At 42.0% G+C, this 21,168-nt stretch overlaps 1 protein-coding gene across 1 annotated transcript in view; it reads right to left on the bottom strand.

The window, feature by feature from the left end:
- The window catches only part of LOC126266906 (atrial natriuretic peptide receptor 1-like), a 1,198,842-nt gene that overhangs the window by 803,891 nt on the left and 373,783 nt on the right, over positions 1 to 21,168 (bottom strand). The window contains exon 2 of the mRNA XM_049971583.1: positions 16,904 to 17,063. Within this exon, the coding sequence (XP_049827540.1) occupies positions 16,904 to 17,063 (160 nt within the window). The remainder of the gene's footprint in view (positions 1 to 16,903; positions 17,064 to 21,168) is intronic.

Raw genomic sequence — 21,168 nt, 5'->3', positions numbered from 1 at the left:
GAGTAGTTTTTGGAGTGCTTTCTGCTCTGGTGGGTATGATTCTTTTTTCGTTCCGGACGCTCTAAACACAGTATTCTGGGGACGTGGCGCAGACCGCCGCTTCCAGCTTTGGCGTATTGTTCCATCCTTGCATTTGGTTTATTGGACGGTAAGTAGCTTCACCAAGATTATCTTTAGTCATTCATTGGACGGCCACTAGTCTGAGATACCATCTTGTGAAATGAATGCAGCTCTTGGCTGACTATCCGATCGTTCGCGGAAGTGTTTGTTACCGGACCTTCCCAGAGGTTGACTCCTGGAGCACCGTCTGTGGCCCCTTGTGTCACAAAGTTTACCATAATCTTATGTCACACGATTCGTGATCAGTTTCTTGTTTTTTAATTATTTTTTGCAATTGTATTTGCTGTTTTAGAGCAGGTTTCTAATTTTTTTGTATTATTGCCGTCCCTGGCGTGTAAGGCCTTCAGCCTTGATTATGGTCACTTGCATTAAAATTTTAATCTGTAATTTGTATTTAGCAGTAAGCCTTAAAATTTTATTTATTACCATTCCTGGCGTCTGATGCCTTCTGCTGTGTTTGTGGTGACTTGCCTTTAATACTTCAGTACCTGTAATTTGTAAGTTGCAGCGAGTTTTAAGCAATTCTTGATTTATTGCCATGCTTGGCGTGTAAGGCCTTCTGCTCAGATCACAGTGGCCTGTTTTGAAAACATTATCTGTTATATCTGTATTTAAAGCTGATTTGCTAAATTGTACCTCACTGAAAACACTATTATTTACACAGTTGTTTATCATCCATTAATAACGAGTGGTATTTTATGTATTGTTGAGTCTGAAATTACTGTAAAAAGCAACCAATAGTAACTCATTACGGCCCCGTCCACAATCGTAACCGAATCCTGCCTTCCCTTGACTACAAGGTATCAATGTTATCCATCCCTTCTGCCTTATCTAATCTTAAGTCCTCCAAAGTTCTTCTAAATTCTCATTCTAATACGGTCTACCTATTCTCTCTCTGCTCTGCAGTTATCAATGGGACTCCAGTTGCGCTCTTAATGTTACCACCCTTTCTTTTAATGTGACCGAAGGTTGTTTCGACTTTCCGATAAGCTGATTCAGTCCTTTCGACAATCATTTCTTTTTCGATTTCTTCAAATTTTTCGTGCAGCCATTTCGTCTTGGCTTCTCTGCATTTCTTAAGAGTATTTATCTCATTCCTCACTTACTTTCTAATTCTGTATTCCTGAACCTTCCTGAACATTTTTGTACTTTCTTCTTTCATCGATCAACTGATGTATTTCTTCTGTTACCCATGATTTCTTCTCAGTTACCTTCTTTGTACCTATGTTTTTCTTTCCAACTTATACAATTGCACATTTTAGAGATGTCCATTCCTCTTCAACTGTACTGCCTACTGAGCTCTTCCTTATTGATGTATTTATAACCTTAGAGAGCGTCAAGCGTATCTCATCATTCCTTAGTACTTCCGTATCCCACTGCTTTGCGTATTGATTCTAAGGGACTAATCTCTTAAGCTTCGACCTACTCTTCATCACTACTACATTGTGATCTGGGTCTGTATCTGCTCCCGCATACGCCTTATATTCCATTACCAGATTTCGGAATCTCTGCCTAAGCATGATGTAATCTAACTGAAATCTTTCCGTATCACCCGGACTTTTCCAGGTATACCTCCTCCTCATTTGATTCTTGAATAGAGTATACGCTATTACTAGCTGAAATGTATCACAGAACTCATTTAGGCTTCCTCCTCTCTCATTCTCTGTCCCAAGCCAATATTCTCCTGTAACCATTTCTTCTGCTCCTTCCCTTACAACCCCATGTCTATTAGATTTGCATCTCCCTTTATGTACTGTACTACCGTTTCAGTATCCTCGTATACTTTATCTATTTCCTTGTCTTCAGCTAGCGACGTCTGCATATATACCTGAACTATCGTTGCCGATGTTGGTTTGCTGTTGATTCTGATAAGAACAACCCTATCACTGAACTGTTCACAGTAATAAACTCTCTACCTATCTTCCGATTCATAACAAATCCCAGTCCTAGTATGAAGGCTTTCAAGACCGGATGGCATATCTTCTGGTAAACCTTCCGGAATGTAAGGTCGTGGTCCATGAAACTCTTCTGCTCCTAACGTTTCGTCGAGAGCTGCGCTGGACATCTTCAGAGGAGTGTTTCTCCTCCTCGACCAGTGGTCATTCCTATGCAGGATTCCTGTATGCAGATGCTCAGTCACTTTCGTCTATACTCCAGGTCCCATCGAGATCCCAGGGAAGTAACTCGCTGAAAGCCTGGACAAACTGGCTATCAGGACACTGACTCTTGAGATTGGTATTCCGGAAACAGACCTCCGATCGGTATTATGATTCATCGGCCATACTTGGCTGACTCATGGTCATCTCTGCAGTGAGGACCCAATCCACTCTCACTGTGTCTCCAGTTTGGCAGTGGTTCATATTCTGCCATATTCTGCACGACCGTCCCAAAAAATGCCAGCTTGTGGCGTACTCTTAACCCCTAGTGTTAAGAGACGATGCCCCAGCAGCTTAGTTTTACGTTTCATCCGTGAAGTAGGCCACTACCACTCTCTTCAAGGAAAGGCCACTTAACCTTATCAGGCATACTGAGGGGCTGTTAGAACACTCTTATGCCTCCTCTCCCCAGTATGGACTGCAGTTTTCTCAGGTGTGCGGTCCAGGCCAATTCTCGTCCTATCTGCTCTTTCACACTTCTTCACCGCCCCCCCCCCCTCTCTCCCCCGGCCTCCACCACTCGAGTGTTATGTTAAACTCGTTCGCCTTGCTCTGTAACGTGTTGTAGTCCTTCCAAGCCAGTCTCGGAGTGGAGTAGCTGGGGTAAGTGGTGGGGGCTGGGGCATGTATGTTCCCTCTTTGCACTCTGCTTTCTGGGACTTCCAGGTACTCCCCAGATTGGGCACCTAGCTCGCCTTTCTTCCTTTCACTTCCTTCTTTTTGTCTCTTAGCTCAACTGGTAGACCTTGGGGTTTTCTTCCCCTAGATTTTGTGTGATCTACAGCTATATAGACCTGTGTGTTCGAGGACAAAGGGACTGATGACGAATTAGTTCTCATCTGAAGAGTTGGAGTGTTTGAGCGATTACATATCTCACGATAGCAAAATGTATCTCAAAATAATGTGTGCTGAGTTTCTTGATGCCCTAACCGAGAACAATAAGATGACTTTCTTTAGAATAACTCGTTTGCTCGATGTAATTTTTAATAGTACTACCGTGTTCTAGAAAAAAACGGTAGCTTCTTTGAAAGTCAATCAAAGGGTCCTGCCTCCAGGATTCGATGCCAGCCAATGCCTGAAATTTGAGTAAAAGTCTTCAGCATTGGTGGCCGAAGACTTTTGGAACAGGCAGTCACCTTCGTAATGTCAGTGTCCTTGTCAAAGAGGGCGGAGGTGTTGACAGAGTTCGGGCCCTCACTTTCCCTTGAAGAAGGAAACTGTCATTAAAAGGCAGACGAATCAGCAGTGATCAGTGGCATGGAGATGAAGAAAATAATGGAAGCCAGCATAATATGCGTCCAGTGACATGTGACCTTTAATTTGGAAAGTGCGAATATGATCGTGGGCAAAACATACTGCATTAGGACTTGTCGGATAAGGCGATAGAAGAAGTGGGAGTCGCTATGGAAGACATAGGGAGTCTAGAAAGACAGTTAGATTTTAATAGAGTTTTATAAGACGTAATCACGTAAGGTTGACTGAAGAAGTAACATTACCCTCGGACATTCTAAAACCACTGGGGAAAGTGGCGACCAAACGACTAGTCATGTCGGTGTGTAGGACCCTTGAAACTGGAGACGCACCGTCAGAATTCGAAAAAACTATCACGAATGAACGAGAAATGAAATTGAGAATCAATCTAGGACAGACAGAGAATACACAATATGTACAAGAACCGAGAGGAAACCTCAGAAAGGTTATAAATACTGTTAGAGAGGGATGCAGCCTTTCTTCACTCCTGTTCAATCTACAAATCGAACAAGCAATGACGGAAATAAAAGAAAGGTTCAAGAGTGCGCTTAAATTTCAGTGTGAAAGGATATCAATCATAACAATTACAAGACATTGTCACCCTCAGTGTAAATGAAGAAGAATTGCAGAAATTGTTGAATGGAATGAACATTCAAAAGAGCACACAACATGGGTGGAAAGTAATCTGATGGAAGAAGAAAATAATGAGGAGTAGAGAAGGGAGAATAACGATAAACTAAATATCGAAATACCTTAGGAAGCAAAGTAATACATAACAGATGACGCTGAGTGACATACATAAATAGGACATTCATAGCCAAAAGAAGTCTAATAGTAGGTATCAAGCTTTGTCCTTAATTAGAGGTAGAATCTACTGAGAATGCACGTATGGAGCACAGCATTGTATGGAATTGAAAATGGTTCAAATGGCTCTGAGCACTATGGGACTCAACTGCTGTGGTCATTGGTCCCATAGAACTTAGAACTACTTAAACCTAACTAACCTAAGGACATCACACACATCCATGCCCGAGGCAGGATTCGAACCCGCGACCGTAGCAGTATGGAATTGAATGACAGACTGTGGAAAAACAGGAAAAGAGACTCAAAGCGCTAGAGATGTTGTGCTATAGAAGGATGTAGAAAACTGAGAGTGATAAGATACAGAATGAGGTGGTTCTCCTTAAAATAGGCGCGAGAAAGGAACATACGGAAAACACTGACACGAAGAAGGAACAGGACGATAGGACATGTGTTAAGACATCAGAGAAGAATTTCCATGGATGTAAAGGGAGCTGTACAGGATCCAAACTGTACGGGAATGAATCTGACAAATATGTGAGGACGTTCTGTGCAAGTGCTATTCTGAATTCAAGTTTCTTACTTTCACGTAATGAAGTGTTTTCACATTGCAATCAAACGCATGAACGTTCAAAATTGCAAAGGGTTTCTGTTACGAGGAATGTCACAAGTCAGGGTTTTGCCGTAATGTGATGCAGAATGGAATTCTTTTTATAGACGTAATTCGCCCTGTACGGGATTTCCAGATTGGCTCAGCTTTACCGGGTGGGCTTCAAAAAGACTCCTTGCTGCCCTGAAAGCTAAGAACTACGGGAGATTGCCGCTGGCTTCATCTCCACTGATCTCTTCTTCCGCCGGATCAAACAGAAGCCGCAAAGCTGTAGACTCCTTGCTACTACGATGTATTTCAGAGCCACATTCTGCCCCATTATTGTTCCAGATTCTTTTCGTAATGAGCAGCTTCCTTTCTGGCTGTCTCTATGTGTATGTATGTATTTGTGTGTGTGTGTGTGTGTGTGTGTGTGTGTGTGTGTGTGTGTGCGTGTGCGTGTGCGTGTGTGTGTGTGTGTGTGAAAGGGAAAGAGAGAGAGAGAGAGAGAGAGAGAGAGAGATTTATGCAGCATAATCCACATGAGTATATATTTATTAGAATGACAATTTCAGAGGTCTTAAATGAAAAATGTGCGTTATAGAGGTTCGCATTACAATTTCTACCTTAAATGCGGAATGTGCAGATTTCCTTACTGTTTATGTGCAGGTACTGCATGTACTCTATCTTGATCGTCAGTTTATACAGAAACCGCTTACGTGTATTCAGTACGTTGTTTCCACTGCCTTCTGCAGTAGTCACACCGTTGATCATTGCTGATTCTTCCGCCTATCGCAATGGCAAGATGGTTCTCTGAGCCTCTTTCCGCTCCTCAGCCCTCTTTGACAAGTTATTTGTGAGAAAACGGGTGACTGTTTACACCGGAAATCTTCATTTCTGACTACTTTTATCCAAAATTAAAATAATGGCTGGAATTATACGCAGAACCTATGACGTTTTGATTACTAATCAAGGACGATACACTAAGATCAGGGAGTTGTTATCATGTTTATATAACAACATTAAAAAATCCGAGAAAGCTATGAACACTTCAATTTTATTGGACTAGCAAAAGGATGCCGTTAATTCACATGAAGTTTTATTTTTCTAACTACTGTTCGCAGTGTCAAAGTGTCACGAGATTTTTTAAAGCAGTCATTCTCATGTCTTTCGGTCTAATGGGTAATTTGGAATACAATATCATCATAAAATCCTTTGTTCCGGCGCAAACGGAAATTTCTGCGAATGGTGGTAAAGGTTTATAAAGGTTATATTTAATTATACACAGCAGATGAGATACATTTGCCTAAATTCGTCGTGTTCATACTCAGAGCTGATCCAACTTGCTGATCGCCCTAGAATTATAGTCACAGTTGAAAACAGTGATTACATCCCCGGTACAACATGGATAATTGAAGGCGCATGTAGAAGCTGAGACACCTCAGAAAGGAGAGAAACGTATGTTTTACGTGAAAAAGTAATTATGAGATCCCCTTCTTTCTTTTAATGGTGCCGCCATTTAAAGACTGTCGGGCAAAAGCAAAAGCAAATTTTGAGAGTTCTAAGAAAAATAAGAATCATTTGGTGTATTAATATTTCAATGTTGCTGAGGCTTGGCTCCACTGCATGAACCAAGAAAACAACAATAAGAGTGGTGAGTGGAAGTCTTTTTCGTTTACCAGAAAATGTAATACGTTTTTGTACCAGCATGTTAGACGGTTCCATTTATTGATTAGTTTGCCTGAAAACAAATGGCGAAAAATATAGATGTCTTCTGTAAAAAAAACCTGGGTGAAATTGACTGCCGAAAGACGTAAACATCATTTATCATTGAGACAATAAACAGAGAGCAACGGGATAACTGAGGGACTTGTAGTGTAAATTGTTTGGGACATCCGCATTAGCGAACAGAATTGACACCCACGCCTTCATGTGAAGAAACCTGTGTCTGCATACTTTTGACATCAATTTAGGGGCTCTTAACAACCTGAAGTCGGAGAGTCATATCCGTCTCTTTCACGTAACGTACCCTTGAACAATTAATTTCGAGATGGCTCTGAGTCATTAGGTCTGAAATATTTGGTGGCAACGGAATTCGCATTTTTTCGGTTTTACCTACAGTTTAGTTTGATAGAGGGTTTCTTTTTGGTGTGTACCAATACTTCCTCTTCTGGATGTTTATTCCATCTGGGTGGGCGCTATCACTCAATCCTGTAGGGGTGCTAAGGAGATCATGCACGAGCCAAGCGTATTCGAACAGTATCGGCCGTTTACTATAAAAAACACAAACGCTTACAGGGCTACTCTGAAATTGCAACAGAAGGAGAGTCATATACTTTCGCCTGACTTGTAAGCCTTTTCTTCCTACTAGCTTCTTTTGCAAAAACACTGTGGAGTCTACACAATTTAACCTCACTAACATGCAGATGCAGTTGCAATTACGAAAGAAACCTGAAACATTCCGTTACGAGACAAGCAGTTGAGGGCAAGTTAGATTAGTAGCTTACGGAAAGTTCATGATTTGCATAAAAAAATATCATTCCTTCACCTATACTACTTATCATTTCCTCAGCTATCGACGGCTCGTAAAATAATTGTTATTTAAGTGAAGAAATCTGACGTTATTCGTATACTACAGTATAAAAGAAAGTTTCGCAGGTTAACTTCTCGTCAAAATAATTTCCGCTTTGCATGCTATCATTTGCTTAAAACTCGTGTTGATATCTAAATTCGTTTGTGAGATATCGCAAAGGTTATGAAGATTTCACTTTCACTCTATCTTTTGCGAGCCCGATCGGAAGTGAGTTACGAATATTTCACTTTCACTCCATCGTTTGCGTACTCGATCGGAAATGAATACATTACATACCATCCATTTTCTCGAAAGTGAAGAGAGATATAGAACTCGTCTCAAGTTTAATAAAAGAATAATATATTGCTTACATTTCGAATGTAGCAATGTATAACTTATCATTTACCATTCGAACAGATATTATGCGATGGTATCGACATGCCTCCTGTTTACTACCCTTGCCAGTTGTACGACGAAATTGCGCTGTTGCGTCACACATTCATCCATCGGCTGCCAAAGTTTAAAATTTTGCATTTTCCGTCGATAACTGTACGAACATCAGTTTGTGACCAGTTTCCCTAACTGCTTTGTGATCGCGGTGGTCTAGCGGTTCTAGGCGCTCAGTACGGAACTGCGCGACTGCTACGGTCGCAGGTTCCAATCCTGCCTCGGGCATGGATGTATGTGATGTCCTTAGGTTAGTTAGGTTTAAGTAGGTCTAAGTTCTAGGGGACTGATGACCACAGATGTTAAGTCCCATAGTGCTCAGAGCCATTTGAACCATTTTTTGCTTTGTCATGCGTCATTTTGTTTGCTTAGCATGTATTTATTGCCCACGTATCACCTCCGTGCAAGGCTACATTACAGACTAATGCCTTCAGAAAAGACTTTCTAACACTTAAATCTACATTTGAAGGAAACAAATTCCCCTTTATTGGAAACGCATTTCTTGCTATGGCCACCCTGCATTTTGTGTCGTCTCTGCTTTGGCCATTCCCACTTATTTACGTCATAAATACAATTTTTGGTGTTACATTGCCATTTACAATGCTGTACATTGGTCCGGAGCGCTTCTACAGTCAGCAGTACAACATGTTGGGTAGAAGTATCTTTTCTGGAACAACTGTGAATTTATAAGTAACTGTTTAGGTTTTTCTGTGTCCTCGGTTGGTTATAGTACTATATCCACAGAGTGCATTACGTGCCAGGCAGTCTCCAAGCGCCGTGCCTCACTGGTTATGATCGTGTAGTCCGCTACATGCCCCAATACGTCTGCCGCCACAGAGAGCGCTAACACCAGCAACTACTTCCAGCATCCGCCAAATGGATCATGAACAATGATTCTTCCGCCGTTCACGGGTAAAAGCAGCCGCACAGCTTCATTTGGTCAGTTGTCGCAGATGAACAGTTGAATCAGGTCATCAGCTGTTAGCAGCCCAACTTGCTAAACTGCCATGCACAGTTGCCGCAGTTGTAGGCCAGCAGCTATCAATCATTCATCATCGGACAGTAAGCGCCGAGCGCCGAAGTAGATAACGTTGTCAGAGTCTGAACAGCAGTGCAGACTGAACAGTTGGGAGATTAGTTGGGCAACGTTCACAGAGTTAACGTTAGAAATATTTTCCGAACTTTTACTACTGTGCCACGGTTGTTCGTCACTCTGGATATTTATTTTGTACATAATTTTATTAAATGTTTATTCTCTTATTGTCTTGCCCATCTTGTTTTAAATTCTAGCTTAATTAACACAGGGACGAGACTAGTTGGAAGGACGCAACCTGTATACAGCCACTAATTTTCTGTGGTAGGAGGTTCGCTTTATCCTTCCATTTATGCTGTGTGTCAAACTTATTTGGTGCATACAATAGGTTTCTTGCATTCCTGCAGCAACCTAAAGCAATCTTGAGGGGACCACTCATGTCACAATACATGTAATAACTATGAATTACAAAATGCCATAGATGAAAAGCTGGAAGGCTAGTTACTGGGTTGGTTGCAGCAACAGAGTACTGTGACTTAACAGATGGCAGGTAGAGAGTAGAGATCAGAAACGGAGCTAGTGCCAGTCTGATGTTGGGGGTTGCATACCTAAGAAATCAAGTCGCCATTGTATAGTCGACAATGTAAACTCAGCACCTTATCGGCTTCCATCCTTCCTTCCGTAGCTCCGCAAGTGTGACGAGTCTGACAACGACGGCGCTGCGTTCGCTTCCTAATCGACCACTCAATCTCTCTCACTGAAGCGTGCACGAGTGTGTGATAAATCCTGACGTGGCGTGGAAGCTGAGTGGCAATCTTTGTTGTAAATTAGCACTGGCAGGGCGAAATGGAATCAGACGGATAACGAAGCTAGTTTTTCTGAGGCTGTGGAAGGTGTAAGACAGAAATCCAACGACACAGGGTATGAGACTACAAATGTGCTCCATTACAGAAAGATTGATGTATGGAAAAAGTTCGATTCTGCAGTCAACCTTTCAAACGAAAAAAAATTTGTCCAATGCAAACAAAATGATTGTATTCTTCTTCATTCCACCTCATCCATGAGGAAACATACATGTTTCATCAAACGGAAGCAGGGTACAGAGCAACGTCACTCTTACGTTAGTGCAATCAAATGTGCTCTATTTGTCTATTTTATTGGTCATGGCAAATTTCGTTTTGTGGCTAATAGTGTCTTACGTATCTTATCATTCATTTTCTTAGCTTTTTCGAAGACTTGTAATTCATTTCAGCAATTAATCACAATGGTGTAAAAAAGATCTGAAGATGGTCATTACAGACTGAAACCGGTCATCGTCTAAGGAATTCATACTGTGATCAGAGACTGGAATAAAAAAGCATTTTACAGTATTGTGTCACTGTTGGTATACCCGATTATGTCGCAGTTGGTGAAATCGCAATTTAGACGGTACACTTCGTTCTTATATGTTTTATTGTGCTGTCTTCACAGACTTACTGATGTGTTGGAAAGAGTGTGGTGTAATTGTTACACTTCTCTGAACACAAATTAAATATTAAATAAACCTACAGAAGTCTTCAGAAATTTTTATACGTATATGAATACATATATGTATTGCCTAGCACGCACTGGGAAGTAGTGGTCAGAGACTGTAGTCCCCACCAGACGAGGAACAAATTGGGCTAAAAAAATTCGTGGAGAACAAAGTGAGAGCTGCATGGAGACGCCAAAGATTGAGTACGACGACCAATCGCACATGATACCAATTTTTTATCACCAAGAAGGAGCTGTGCGATATAAACGAAAGTTTGTGGCGTGTTTCTGCACCTGAAGGATTCTCTCTTTTCAAATTTCGTGTCAGTCTCATTAGAGTGGCGCTACTAGGATGCAAATCAAGTTTACTTTAAAATTCTTTTTTATTCCAATCTCTGATCACAATATGAATTCTTTAGAGGATTGCCGGTTTCAGTCTGTAATGACCATCCTCAGATCTTTTTTTACACCATGTCCTAAAGTGATACGGCCATCCTAAAGTGATACGGCCATAGGACATAGTGTAAAGAAGGTCTGAGGATGGTCATTACAGACTGAAACCGGTCATAGTCTAAATAATTCATATTGTGATCGATGCTGCAGTCAACCTTTCAAACGAAAAAAAAGTATTTTACTTTATTGGATCACTGTTTATATACGCGATTATGTCGCAGTTGGTGAAAGTTCGCTTTAAATATGCGCTGTAACGGTCGTGAGCGTCAGTTACCTTGCAGACTGGACGTGATGAGTTGACGTTAGATGAGACTGGCTTTAAGGCGATAAAGCCATTACCAGCACCTCACTGAGTTTCAGCGAGGTCGTGTAAAAGGGATATGAGAAGCTGGATCCCTGTGCAATATTGCAGACAGACGTGGGAGGCATGTAGGCACTGTGCATGAGTGGTGGCAGCGGCGGTCATGAGAATGTACCGTCGCAAGGAGAGTGGACTCAGGACGGCCACGTGGCGCTACCGAGAGGGAAGGCCACAGCTTTCGGAGTATGACTTTGGCGCGTCAAAATACATCTGCATCAGCAATTTGGGAGGCATTTGGCAGCATTCTCGTGATTATCTTACTCACCCTTACCGATATTCTGTACTCAGCCTGGTGATTCGAATGTTGCGCTGCCATTCATGAAGGGCATTCCACAGGCTGTTTTCCAGCGGGATACCGCTCGGCCACAAATCACTGTTGTAACCCAGCATGCTCTACAGTGTCGAGAGGGAAGGCCACAGCTTTCGGAGTATGACTTTGCCGCGTCAAACTACATCTGCATCAGCAATTTGGGAGGCAGTTGGCAGCATTCTCGTGATTATCTTACTCACCCTTACCGATATTCTGTACTCAGCCTGGTGATTCGAATGTTGCGCTGCCATTCATGAAGAGCATTCCACAGGCTGTTTTCCAACGGGATACCGCTCGGCCACAAATCACTGTTGTAACCCAGCATGCTCTACGGTGTCGACATGTTGCCTAGACTGACTCGCTCACCAGACTTGCCTTCAGTGGAGCACATATGGAACATGATGAGACGGCAACTCTACTTCATCCAAAATCAGCATTAAGCCCCCCTTTATTCACCGACCGAACGCAACAAGCTTGGAAATCCATCCCATAAAAAAAAATCCGGCATCAACATTCTGGCGGTTACGCCGGTTATTAATGTACCATCATTTGACATTTGTAACAGTTTATCTCGTGCTTACATTATTATGTGGTATAGCAATGTTAATCACTTAAATTTGCCACCTAGGCAAACGTATTCCAGAAACTTTATTTTTCGTTGGTTAATTTTTGGTGTTACGATTTTTTTGCGGGATGTCCCACCTGAATGCCTCCTTATACATTTTCGAAAAAGAAGAAATGTGAAACATTCAATTGACCTGGGACGCACCTATGTCAGTGGCTCACAAAATCCGTAGGACTGCACAATCCATAAACGTAAACAACCATCTCTTTCAATACAGATTTACGTTTTTCAAACAGCACATGTATGTTTTTTCTACGGAAATGAAGACTTAAATATAATTAGTGCTACATTCGCAGGTTCGAATCCTGCCTCGGGCATGGATGTGTGTGATGTCCTTAGGTTAGTTAGGTTTAAGTAGTTCTAAGTTCTAGGGGACTGATGACCACAGATGTTAAGTCCCATAGTGCTCAGAGCCATTTGAATCTTTTTTTTTTATAATTAGTGATGGTGGCCCTGTTCAGTGTTCTAAACATCATAACTTCTAAAATACGTAGACTTTAAAGGTAGGCGACGGCGCCACAGTTTCTGCCATAATGCGCAGAGAAAGGTGCTGTGGCCGTGAGGTTCTAGGCGTTTCAGTCCGGAACCGCACGAGTACTAGGGTTGCAGGTTCGAATCCTGCTCGGGCATGGATGTGTGATGTCTTTAGGTTAGTTAGGTTTGAGTAGTTCTAAGTTCTAGGGGACTGATGACCTCGGACGTTAAGTCCCATAGTGCTCAGAGCCATTTAAACCACTTGAAATGCATTACAGCACCTTTGTCATTTCGTAAAGTCAAATTATTCCGAAAGTATAAGGCTAAGAGCAATGAAACCAAGTCTGCCATCAGTAACTGTATACAGAGTTTCCATTTCTGTACAAAAACATTCACGTGCCATCTTATAAAACTTAACTTCGTGTTAAAAGTTCTGTTTGTGTACTTGTATGTTCAAATGGATAAAATGGGTCTGAGCACTATGGGACTTAACATCTGAAGTCATCAGTCCCCTAGAACTTAGAACTACTTAAACCTAAGTAACCTAAGGACATCACACACATCCATGCCAGAGACAGGATTCGAACCTGCGACCGTAGCGGTCGCGCGGATCCGGACTGAAGCGCCTAGAACCGTTCGGCCACAGCGGCCGGCTTAATTGTAGGGATTGTGCATTTTCACTCACTGTACGAGCCCTTGATACAGGCGCATCACTGGCCAATGGTGTTTTCCACATTTTGTTTCATTTCAGAAATATGTCAGGTGGTGGAGTTCTGTGGGGCCCTCAGTATATATACCTGTAGAACGGTCGGAAACATCCTGAAAAGCTTGTAGGGGGGGTTGTGCTATTAATAAGCATTTATAAAAAATTCTACACGTTGCGCTGTTTCCGAGCATTGAAGTTAGGCAACCAGGTCGTTGCACATGTAAATTCAAGCGCATGTACGCGTTAAAATAAGGTAACACACAGCAGCCTGTGGGTCCGTAAGTTACTAGTTGTTCGAATGCTCATTACCAGATAAAACGTACCTTTGTTTGGAAGAGATAAATTTAAGCTGGGCGAGAAAAAGGTACGCTTCTACAATTTGTGCGTATGACGACTTGATGGACTAACTTTAGTGCTAAATAACTCGGAAATGGTAAAATGTAGCGAAATATTTTCTCAAGAACTGTTTCTCAGCACAACCTCATCTGCAATACTCTTGTTTTAATCTCATTGGCGTTATAGTGCTACAACGATGAAAAATAATATTACGACGATGTCAAACCTTATTTTCATGATACAAAGAAGAATTGACGATATTAAAAATTTAATTATAATGTTATTATTTTAATTTTTGTGCTCAGTGAGTCAAAGACTTTCTAGTGCGCGTTGTTTGTACTACGAAACTATATAGGATTGTTAAGTGAGAACTGATTCTATGTAAGACATTTTGGTCTGGGGGGATTTTGTTCTCGTATTGGTCGGTAGGGAAAGAAAAGTTTCTTAATCGATGTATGTAATGTGAATGTAAAAAGGCTATAAAAAGGAGAGAGAGAGATAATCCTTGCAGACAATCACCATATTGTATAAGAAAAGCTAAATACAAGTTATTCAAAACAAATATCTCTAAAGTGTATCTTCTTGTGATTTTTAAAGGCAGATAATTGCAGTGTTTAATATACACCTGTCCTGAATACAGCGAAGAACATTTATGTCATTATATACTTTCTTCGTTGGAACACAGTTGTGATTGGCATGTTACTTTTTGTTACGCGGCGTGCTAGGAATATTTTCATTATATGCGCAAAAGTGCACACAGCTTTAATCGAATCTGCTTCTTTCCGAAACGATAACTCTTAATCAGTACAATTACGTGAATACCGTCTAAATCGCAACTGTGATCACAAAAGTGTTTCCTGGACCTGATTTTTTATAAATGTGTAGACTTGAAAGCGAACAGCATTGCACCATCGCTGGCTCGCAACCATTGAAAGAAAACAAAACAGGGACTGAACAACTCTAAATTTTAACGCTATCAGCGTTCAGAAATCTAAACAACGTAAGTTAATTAATTGAATATTAACAGGAAGAGAATTACTAAATTTTAAAGTTTAAAGCAGAGCAAGAATTTAAAGCATTTTAGCATCATTACGTTTCTTTGCATTAGTACTTCATACCTTCATGTCTATTTTGTAAGAGAGCAAGAACTATGCCCCTTACAAGAAGTCGTTAAAGATCACCTAACTCACGTTGAGCGAACAGTATGGCTGAACAAAAATGACTGACAAGGCACAATGCATCTTGTAAAGGGTGTAGTACGGACGTATTGGAATAATTAATGTCTGGTGATGGTTTTAAAGTAATTCACACGACATGAAAACTTTGTGGAAACGCGTTGATTTACTGGAGGCTAGTTTATCCCAGGGAAGTATTCAGAGTTGACCGTGGCTGGCTGAGGAGTGGCGAAGGGAAGCGACAATAGGCAGCTTATGGGGGCTCAAGCTCTGACAAAGCAGTAATGGGGCACAGCCTCCATCTGCCTTAAGATGAGTCACAGTGAGTGGGTGGTTGACCTCATGCTGGTGTCCCGGGAAGCAGACGGAGAACTTGTACGCCTGTTGATAAATGTCCATCATCCCGTTTTTAGTGAAACATGCGAGAAAGCCGCGCAAAGCTATGGTGGAGCGATCAACACAGGCCAAAATATGCTTGTTCGTGACTATAGCAACTTCACGCTGAATTCATGGTCTGCAGAGTCTGAAGTAAATCAGGTGAAGAGCGACAGAATGAAATACGCTGGCCTCCGATGGGAATGTAGAACCTAGGAATCTGAAGTACTCTCCTGGGAGTCAGAATTCCGGAAAAATTGGTGTTTTGTGCAGACACTAACCTTGCTGGATGGCCTTGGAAGAGCTCAATAGCACAAGTTGAGAGGAAGGGAAATTTTGTGGCAATTTGTTCACTTCCCAGAGCAGGCATTGGTCGGCGCTCGGAAATGAGGCATAATTAATGTGACTGGCGCTGTAATTGGTGTAAGTGATTTTTCTGGACGGGAAACCGAGGCGAAAAGCGGACTGGCAGAAGTCTCAGTAGAAGTCTTCCGTTCCCAGCTTGCCTAGAGTGCGGACATGGCGTTCTTCATACAGCTGGCCTGAGAAAGAGTGAGCTTGTCTGCAGTTTAGGACTTAGCAAATGGATTGATTGAGCTTGGAGATAGAAAGTTTTGGTTCAGCTATGTACTGAGCAAGATAGCTAGGAGTGAACAGATAAGCGCAGCAACCTTGCAGCACCACGAGGCCGGCCGACGTCCTCACAATGACGCCGGCCCGCCACGCTGAATTCGGTGAGATTGCATCCACTGCGGCTGATTAATTTGTTGGATCACGTCGGCAAAGTTTCCATGAGGGTTTCATGGGCCATGTGTTGAGTAATTCTTCTCGCACTTCGCATTACGCCCGGGTCAGTCGATAGGAATTAATTTTGATTTAACGCGCTTTACTCCACGTAAACGCAATTTATTACTACTGCCTGATAGGAGAGTCTTGTAATGTGATGATTGAAGGTAGGGAGTTAATTTGTGCTAATGGACTGCATCTCTTTTCAATCAATTAGTTGAAATCCCAAGTCACTTTCTTCATTAATTTTATGTTCAACATAGCTGAATATAAGATCAATGTGCACCCCTTTTTAATTAAAAGTGATCAATTCTGCATCAATTAATGTCAACACTGCCACCGCAGTTCAATCATGAGTCACAGGGTCTCATTACTTTTTTGCGTTATCTGATATTACGGCAGTTTTGCACTCTTGTGTTGATCTGTTAGTCGATTAGCTGCGGTGAACACACGCCAAAACCAGATAAGTGATGGGTGGGGTGTTACAATTTAGATGACAGTGCGTAAATAAAATTGCCACCTTTTATAATAATTATTAAAGCAATTCAACGTCACACTCGCCAGTTGCTGCTGGTAGCGGCAATGTCGTGAGTCTCCCGTTATGGTTAAGAACTCGTGTACTCGCTTTCCTTTCTACACTGGATTCCAGTCGCAGACTCGAGCGAACGACTTTACGGTTAAATGGACAGTGGCGGAGACTTGCTAGTCCAGTGTCCGAGGGTACGGAGACCGCTGGTTCGCAGATGACAAAATAGGTTCCGCTGGGGAGTTTAAAGCGAGGGTCGACAGCTCGTGTCTGCGGAGAGTCGCGGGCGGCTTACCTGTTGAGGCTGCGGATGGCCGCCTTGAGCGCGTGGAAGTCCGGCCGGTCCGCCGGCTCGTCGGCCCAGCAGCGGCGCAGCAGCTGCAGCACAGCTTCGTCCTCGTCAGGGGGCGTCCGCGACTGCTGCGGCGTGGGGCTCTTGGACGCCTCCGCAGTCCCTGCAACAACAGGTGACGTCACATGCACCACTGTCGCTGTCGCTGTCTCGTAAGTTGTACAAGGTTTGGCTAAAGCAGCACTACGTTCCTTGACACCGGAACACACCGTTTCTCTGCGTCGACTTGTTTCACAAACGCGCAAGAGGTCCACTCACCAGGCTTCTATTGTGTTCCACAATATCGTAGTTCTGACTGGCTTCGCTGCGTAGCTGGTGTGAGGTAACGAGATTTGCCAGACATTTTGTACCCAAAAATTGGAAACAAATAGTATCGTTGAGTGGAAGCGAAATCTTGAAATAAGTTTGAATATAAATGAGTAGTCAGTGGAATTACATGAATTTTTTTATTCTGGATAACAGTTCAGACTATAAAATTTTCATTATTACGTGAGATGACTTATTATGGGACGTCATCCACATGAGTGCTGAAAGGAACTCTTTAAACTTCGGTTACACGATAAATCAGTCTTATCTAAAAGACGTAAATTCAACTAAATACCTAGAAAAAGTTTTTTTCTAGATATTTAGTTGAATTTACGGCTTTTAGATTATTACAATTAGGAACAACTTAAATTGGAAAGAACACATAGAAAATGTTTTGGGGAAGGCTAACCAAAGGCTGTGTCTTATTGGCAGGGCACTTAGAAAATGTAACAGTCCTATTAAGAAGACTGCCTATACTACTCTTGTCCGTCCTTTTTTAGAATACTGCTGCGCTGTGTGGGATCCTTACCAGGTAGAACTGACTGAGTACATCGAAAAAGTTCAAAGAAAGGCAGCACGTTTTGTATTATCGTGAAATATGGGAGAGAGTGTTACAGAAATGATACAGGACTTGGCTAGAAATCATTGAAAGAAAGGCGTTTTTCGTTGCGACGGAATCTTTTCACGAAATTCCAGTCACCAACTTTCTCCTCCGAATGCGAAAATGTTTTGTTGGCACCGACCTACATAGGGCGGAACGATCACCACGATAAAATAAGGGAAATCAGTGCTCGTATGGAAAGATATAGGTGTTCATTCTTTCCGCGCGCTATACAAAATTGGAATAATAGAGAATTGTGAAAGTGGTTCGATGAACCCTCTCCCAGAAACTTAAATGTGATTTGCAGAGTATCCGTGTAGACGTAGATAGAAGTCCTGTTTTGCGTATTTTATCATCAGAATCATGTATTCGACCTTGTCTCTATGCCGTTCCAAGAGAGTTGAAGATGTACTTGGCGTATTGACGAGATAAGTAGTCAAACATGGCAATGAGTCCTCTGCGCCAGCCACGCTTTTGAGGTACATCCAATGACCAGAAGTTCGTTACCCAGAAAGTCTCCTGTAACAACATACTTATCGTCTACTATGTGATGTATTTGAAGGTGCAATAAGAGATGCAAGTTGACAAGTTCTGGTTTTTAGTAAAAATTAAGTTATTATGCTCATAAAAAGAATATTTAACGACTCAGAACAGAAGGTCGCAACGAGGAACTCTGTGTGGCAGCAAGTGGCGTGTCCCACGGAGGTCAAGGACTTGGTCTTGCGGGAGCGAATCATAGGCTTAGTGCCAGTTTCTGTTAGGGAGAGAGAGCGACCAGAGTATTTCTGACTAAGGTTTGGTATCTTACAGACGTTGGTCTGCTATTTTGTCATGCTGCTGCATCTACTAGGGTGAGGCCACTAGATTCCCCTGGCTTAAACCATATTTTGCACACGCGAATCGCTTGCGTTTCTTGCATGACTCTTATTTTTTATTTTTCTTAAGCTCGTGTAGAAATTTCTGGCGTAACGTGTTTATTTAAATTGCGATGGAACTCGGTATGCCTTTGTGTAAGGTTAAGAAAAGTGGGTCCGCTTGGATAAAGGTATCCTTCAAACCTCATGGAAACTATCAGTGAGCACGTTATGACGATCATGTAATTTCTTTGGTTGTGCAGTAAAACTAGGAATTTGCATAACCTTTGCGTAACATTTGAGACTCCTCCATTTAGGGCTGTCTATCGTGTAACCGAATTACTTCAGTATTAGACCACCTTTCGCTATATTAAAAGGTTTTCCTTTATGTGATCAATTAACGACTCTGCAACAACTTATGCACGCTGAACTTCCAGGCGCTGTGTCTTACGTAAAATGTATAGCCCCACTGTTAGCGCTGCTGTTGGAGTTTGTCGCTGAATGCAATATCCCCTACAGACACAATTCGGGTCAATCGCATACGTAATTTAATCAATAATAGCCAGGGTATAACTATTTTCGGGCATAATTAGATTAAGATCGTGCAAACAGCAAAGACATTTGCTCTGTACGAGTCTTCATCTATTACACGAAGCTCTCTTTAGCTTTGCAGAAGGCATTGTTATTGTTACTTAATCAGTCGCTTCGCAAACTCTTCGGTGAAATGAACGTTGTGCTTGAGAAAGTTTAACCGTTTGTCGCTAAATACTATTTTTCGAATCAGGTATCGTTATCACAGAATTATGAAGGATAAATGACCATGAAATGCCGGCCGGTGTGGCCGAGCGGTTATAGGCGCTTCAGTCTGGGACCGTGCGACCGCTACGGTCGCAGGTCTGAATCCTGCCTCGGGCACGCATGTGTATGATGTCCTTAGGTTAGTTAAGTTTAAGTAGTTCTAAGTTCTACGGGACTGATGACCTCAGACGTTAAAGTACTCAGAGCCATTTGAAATGACCATGAATTAGTTTAAAAATTGTGTAAGTATTTCTATGGAATATATATGTAGAGTCACAAGACAACGGTTAGCTTTCAGCATTCCTTAAGGCCCCTTTCCACATCTCTCCTAACTCGTCGCATCACTTGACAGTTACGTCAAACATGCGACACAGGATCCCGCCCGATGTCTGCTACTATTATACAAAATATCCTGTCCAGTTTGTTTCTAATATTTTGATGATGGTCCATGTTGGAAACGGGTCAGTAAGTTGATTCTTCTTATTTAGCGGCCTGAGGCAGTCTTAGGGCACGTTCAGTTAGTTAGTCCTACATCTCTCGCAAAATCGAATCTCAAGCTCTCACGGTGTTCATCATCCTTCACATCCTTTCCAAACATGTATTCAACCGTCTCCAAGACAACTAAATAATTCATGAAATCTACTCATCTTAAAAACTGCAACCTCCCGAAACTTTTCCTTTAATAAATGGGCGTCCCAACCAACCCTTTCCCTCTATAACTGCACTACTACTCAACTACTGCCACCAATATCCGTTCCAGTGTCTCATCTCTTCACCCAACCTTATACTCACGTCGCATCCCTCCCCCACAAAATGTTGAGGTGACTGCAGCACCATCATCCTTACAGGTCTTAATATCACATAGATTTACATATCTCAAAGATAAAAACTTTGTTTTCATTTTTATAATGTTTTGGTATGCATTTACTTTCGTCATAGGCTGAAATGTTGCGATATGGTCTTGGTGAGGAATGTGATGAAAAATAAAGTTTCACTCAGGTAAGTCGTTTGTACCTATTCAATTTCGAATTACCAGACTCGAATTACCCTCGAATGTGCTCCGCAAGCCACTGTATAGTTCGTGGTGGATGGCACATAGTCCTAATACTACCGATTTTCTTCCTTATTCCGAACATGTATAGGACGAGGAAAAAATGACTCCCTATTCACCAATGTACGTGCCCTAATCTCTCTCACTGATGCACTTGTCGGCAACTTTCTGACTGGTTTGATGCGGCCCGCAACGAGTTACTCTCCTGTCCCGTCCTTTTCATTCCAGAACAGCACTTGTGACGTACAGCATCAAGTATTTGTTGTATTTCTTCCAACCTGCCTTCCTCTGCAATATTTACTCTCTACAGCATCTTCTGACACCATGTAAGTCATTCTCTGATGTCGTAACACATGTGCTATCAGCCTGCCCCTTCCTCTTGTCACTGTTTTTCCTATGATCCTTTCTTTTACAATTCTGAGGAGAACCTCCTGATTCCTTACTTTATCTGTCCACCTAATTTTCAACATTCTTCTGTAGCACCACATCTCATATGCTTCGATTTTCTTCTAATCCACAAACGAGCTATATGATGGTGGCAGCATAATGGCTGCACATACTTCGCACAAATTTACTAAATTTTTCTATTAGGATGTCG

The sequence above is a fragment of the Schistocerca gregaria genome, chromosome 4, assembly GCF_023897955.1.
Source record: "Schistocerca gregaria isolate iqSchGreg1 chromosome 4, iqSchGreg1.2, whole genome shotgun sequence".
NCBI lineage: Eukaryota > Metazoa > Arthropoda > Insecta > Orthoptera > Acrididae > Schistocerca > Schistocerca gregaria.
Note: the sequence above shows the minus strand (reverse complement) of the source record. Positions and strands in the feature narration are given on the sequence as shown.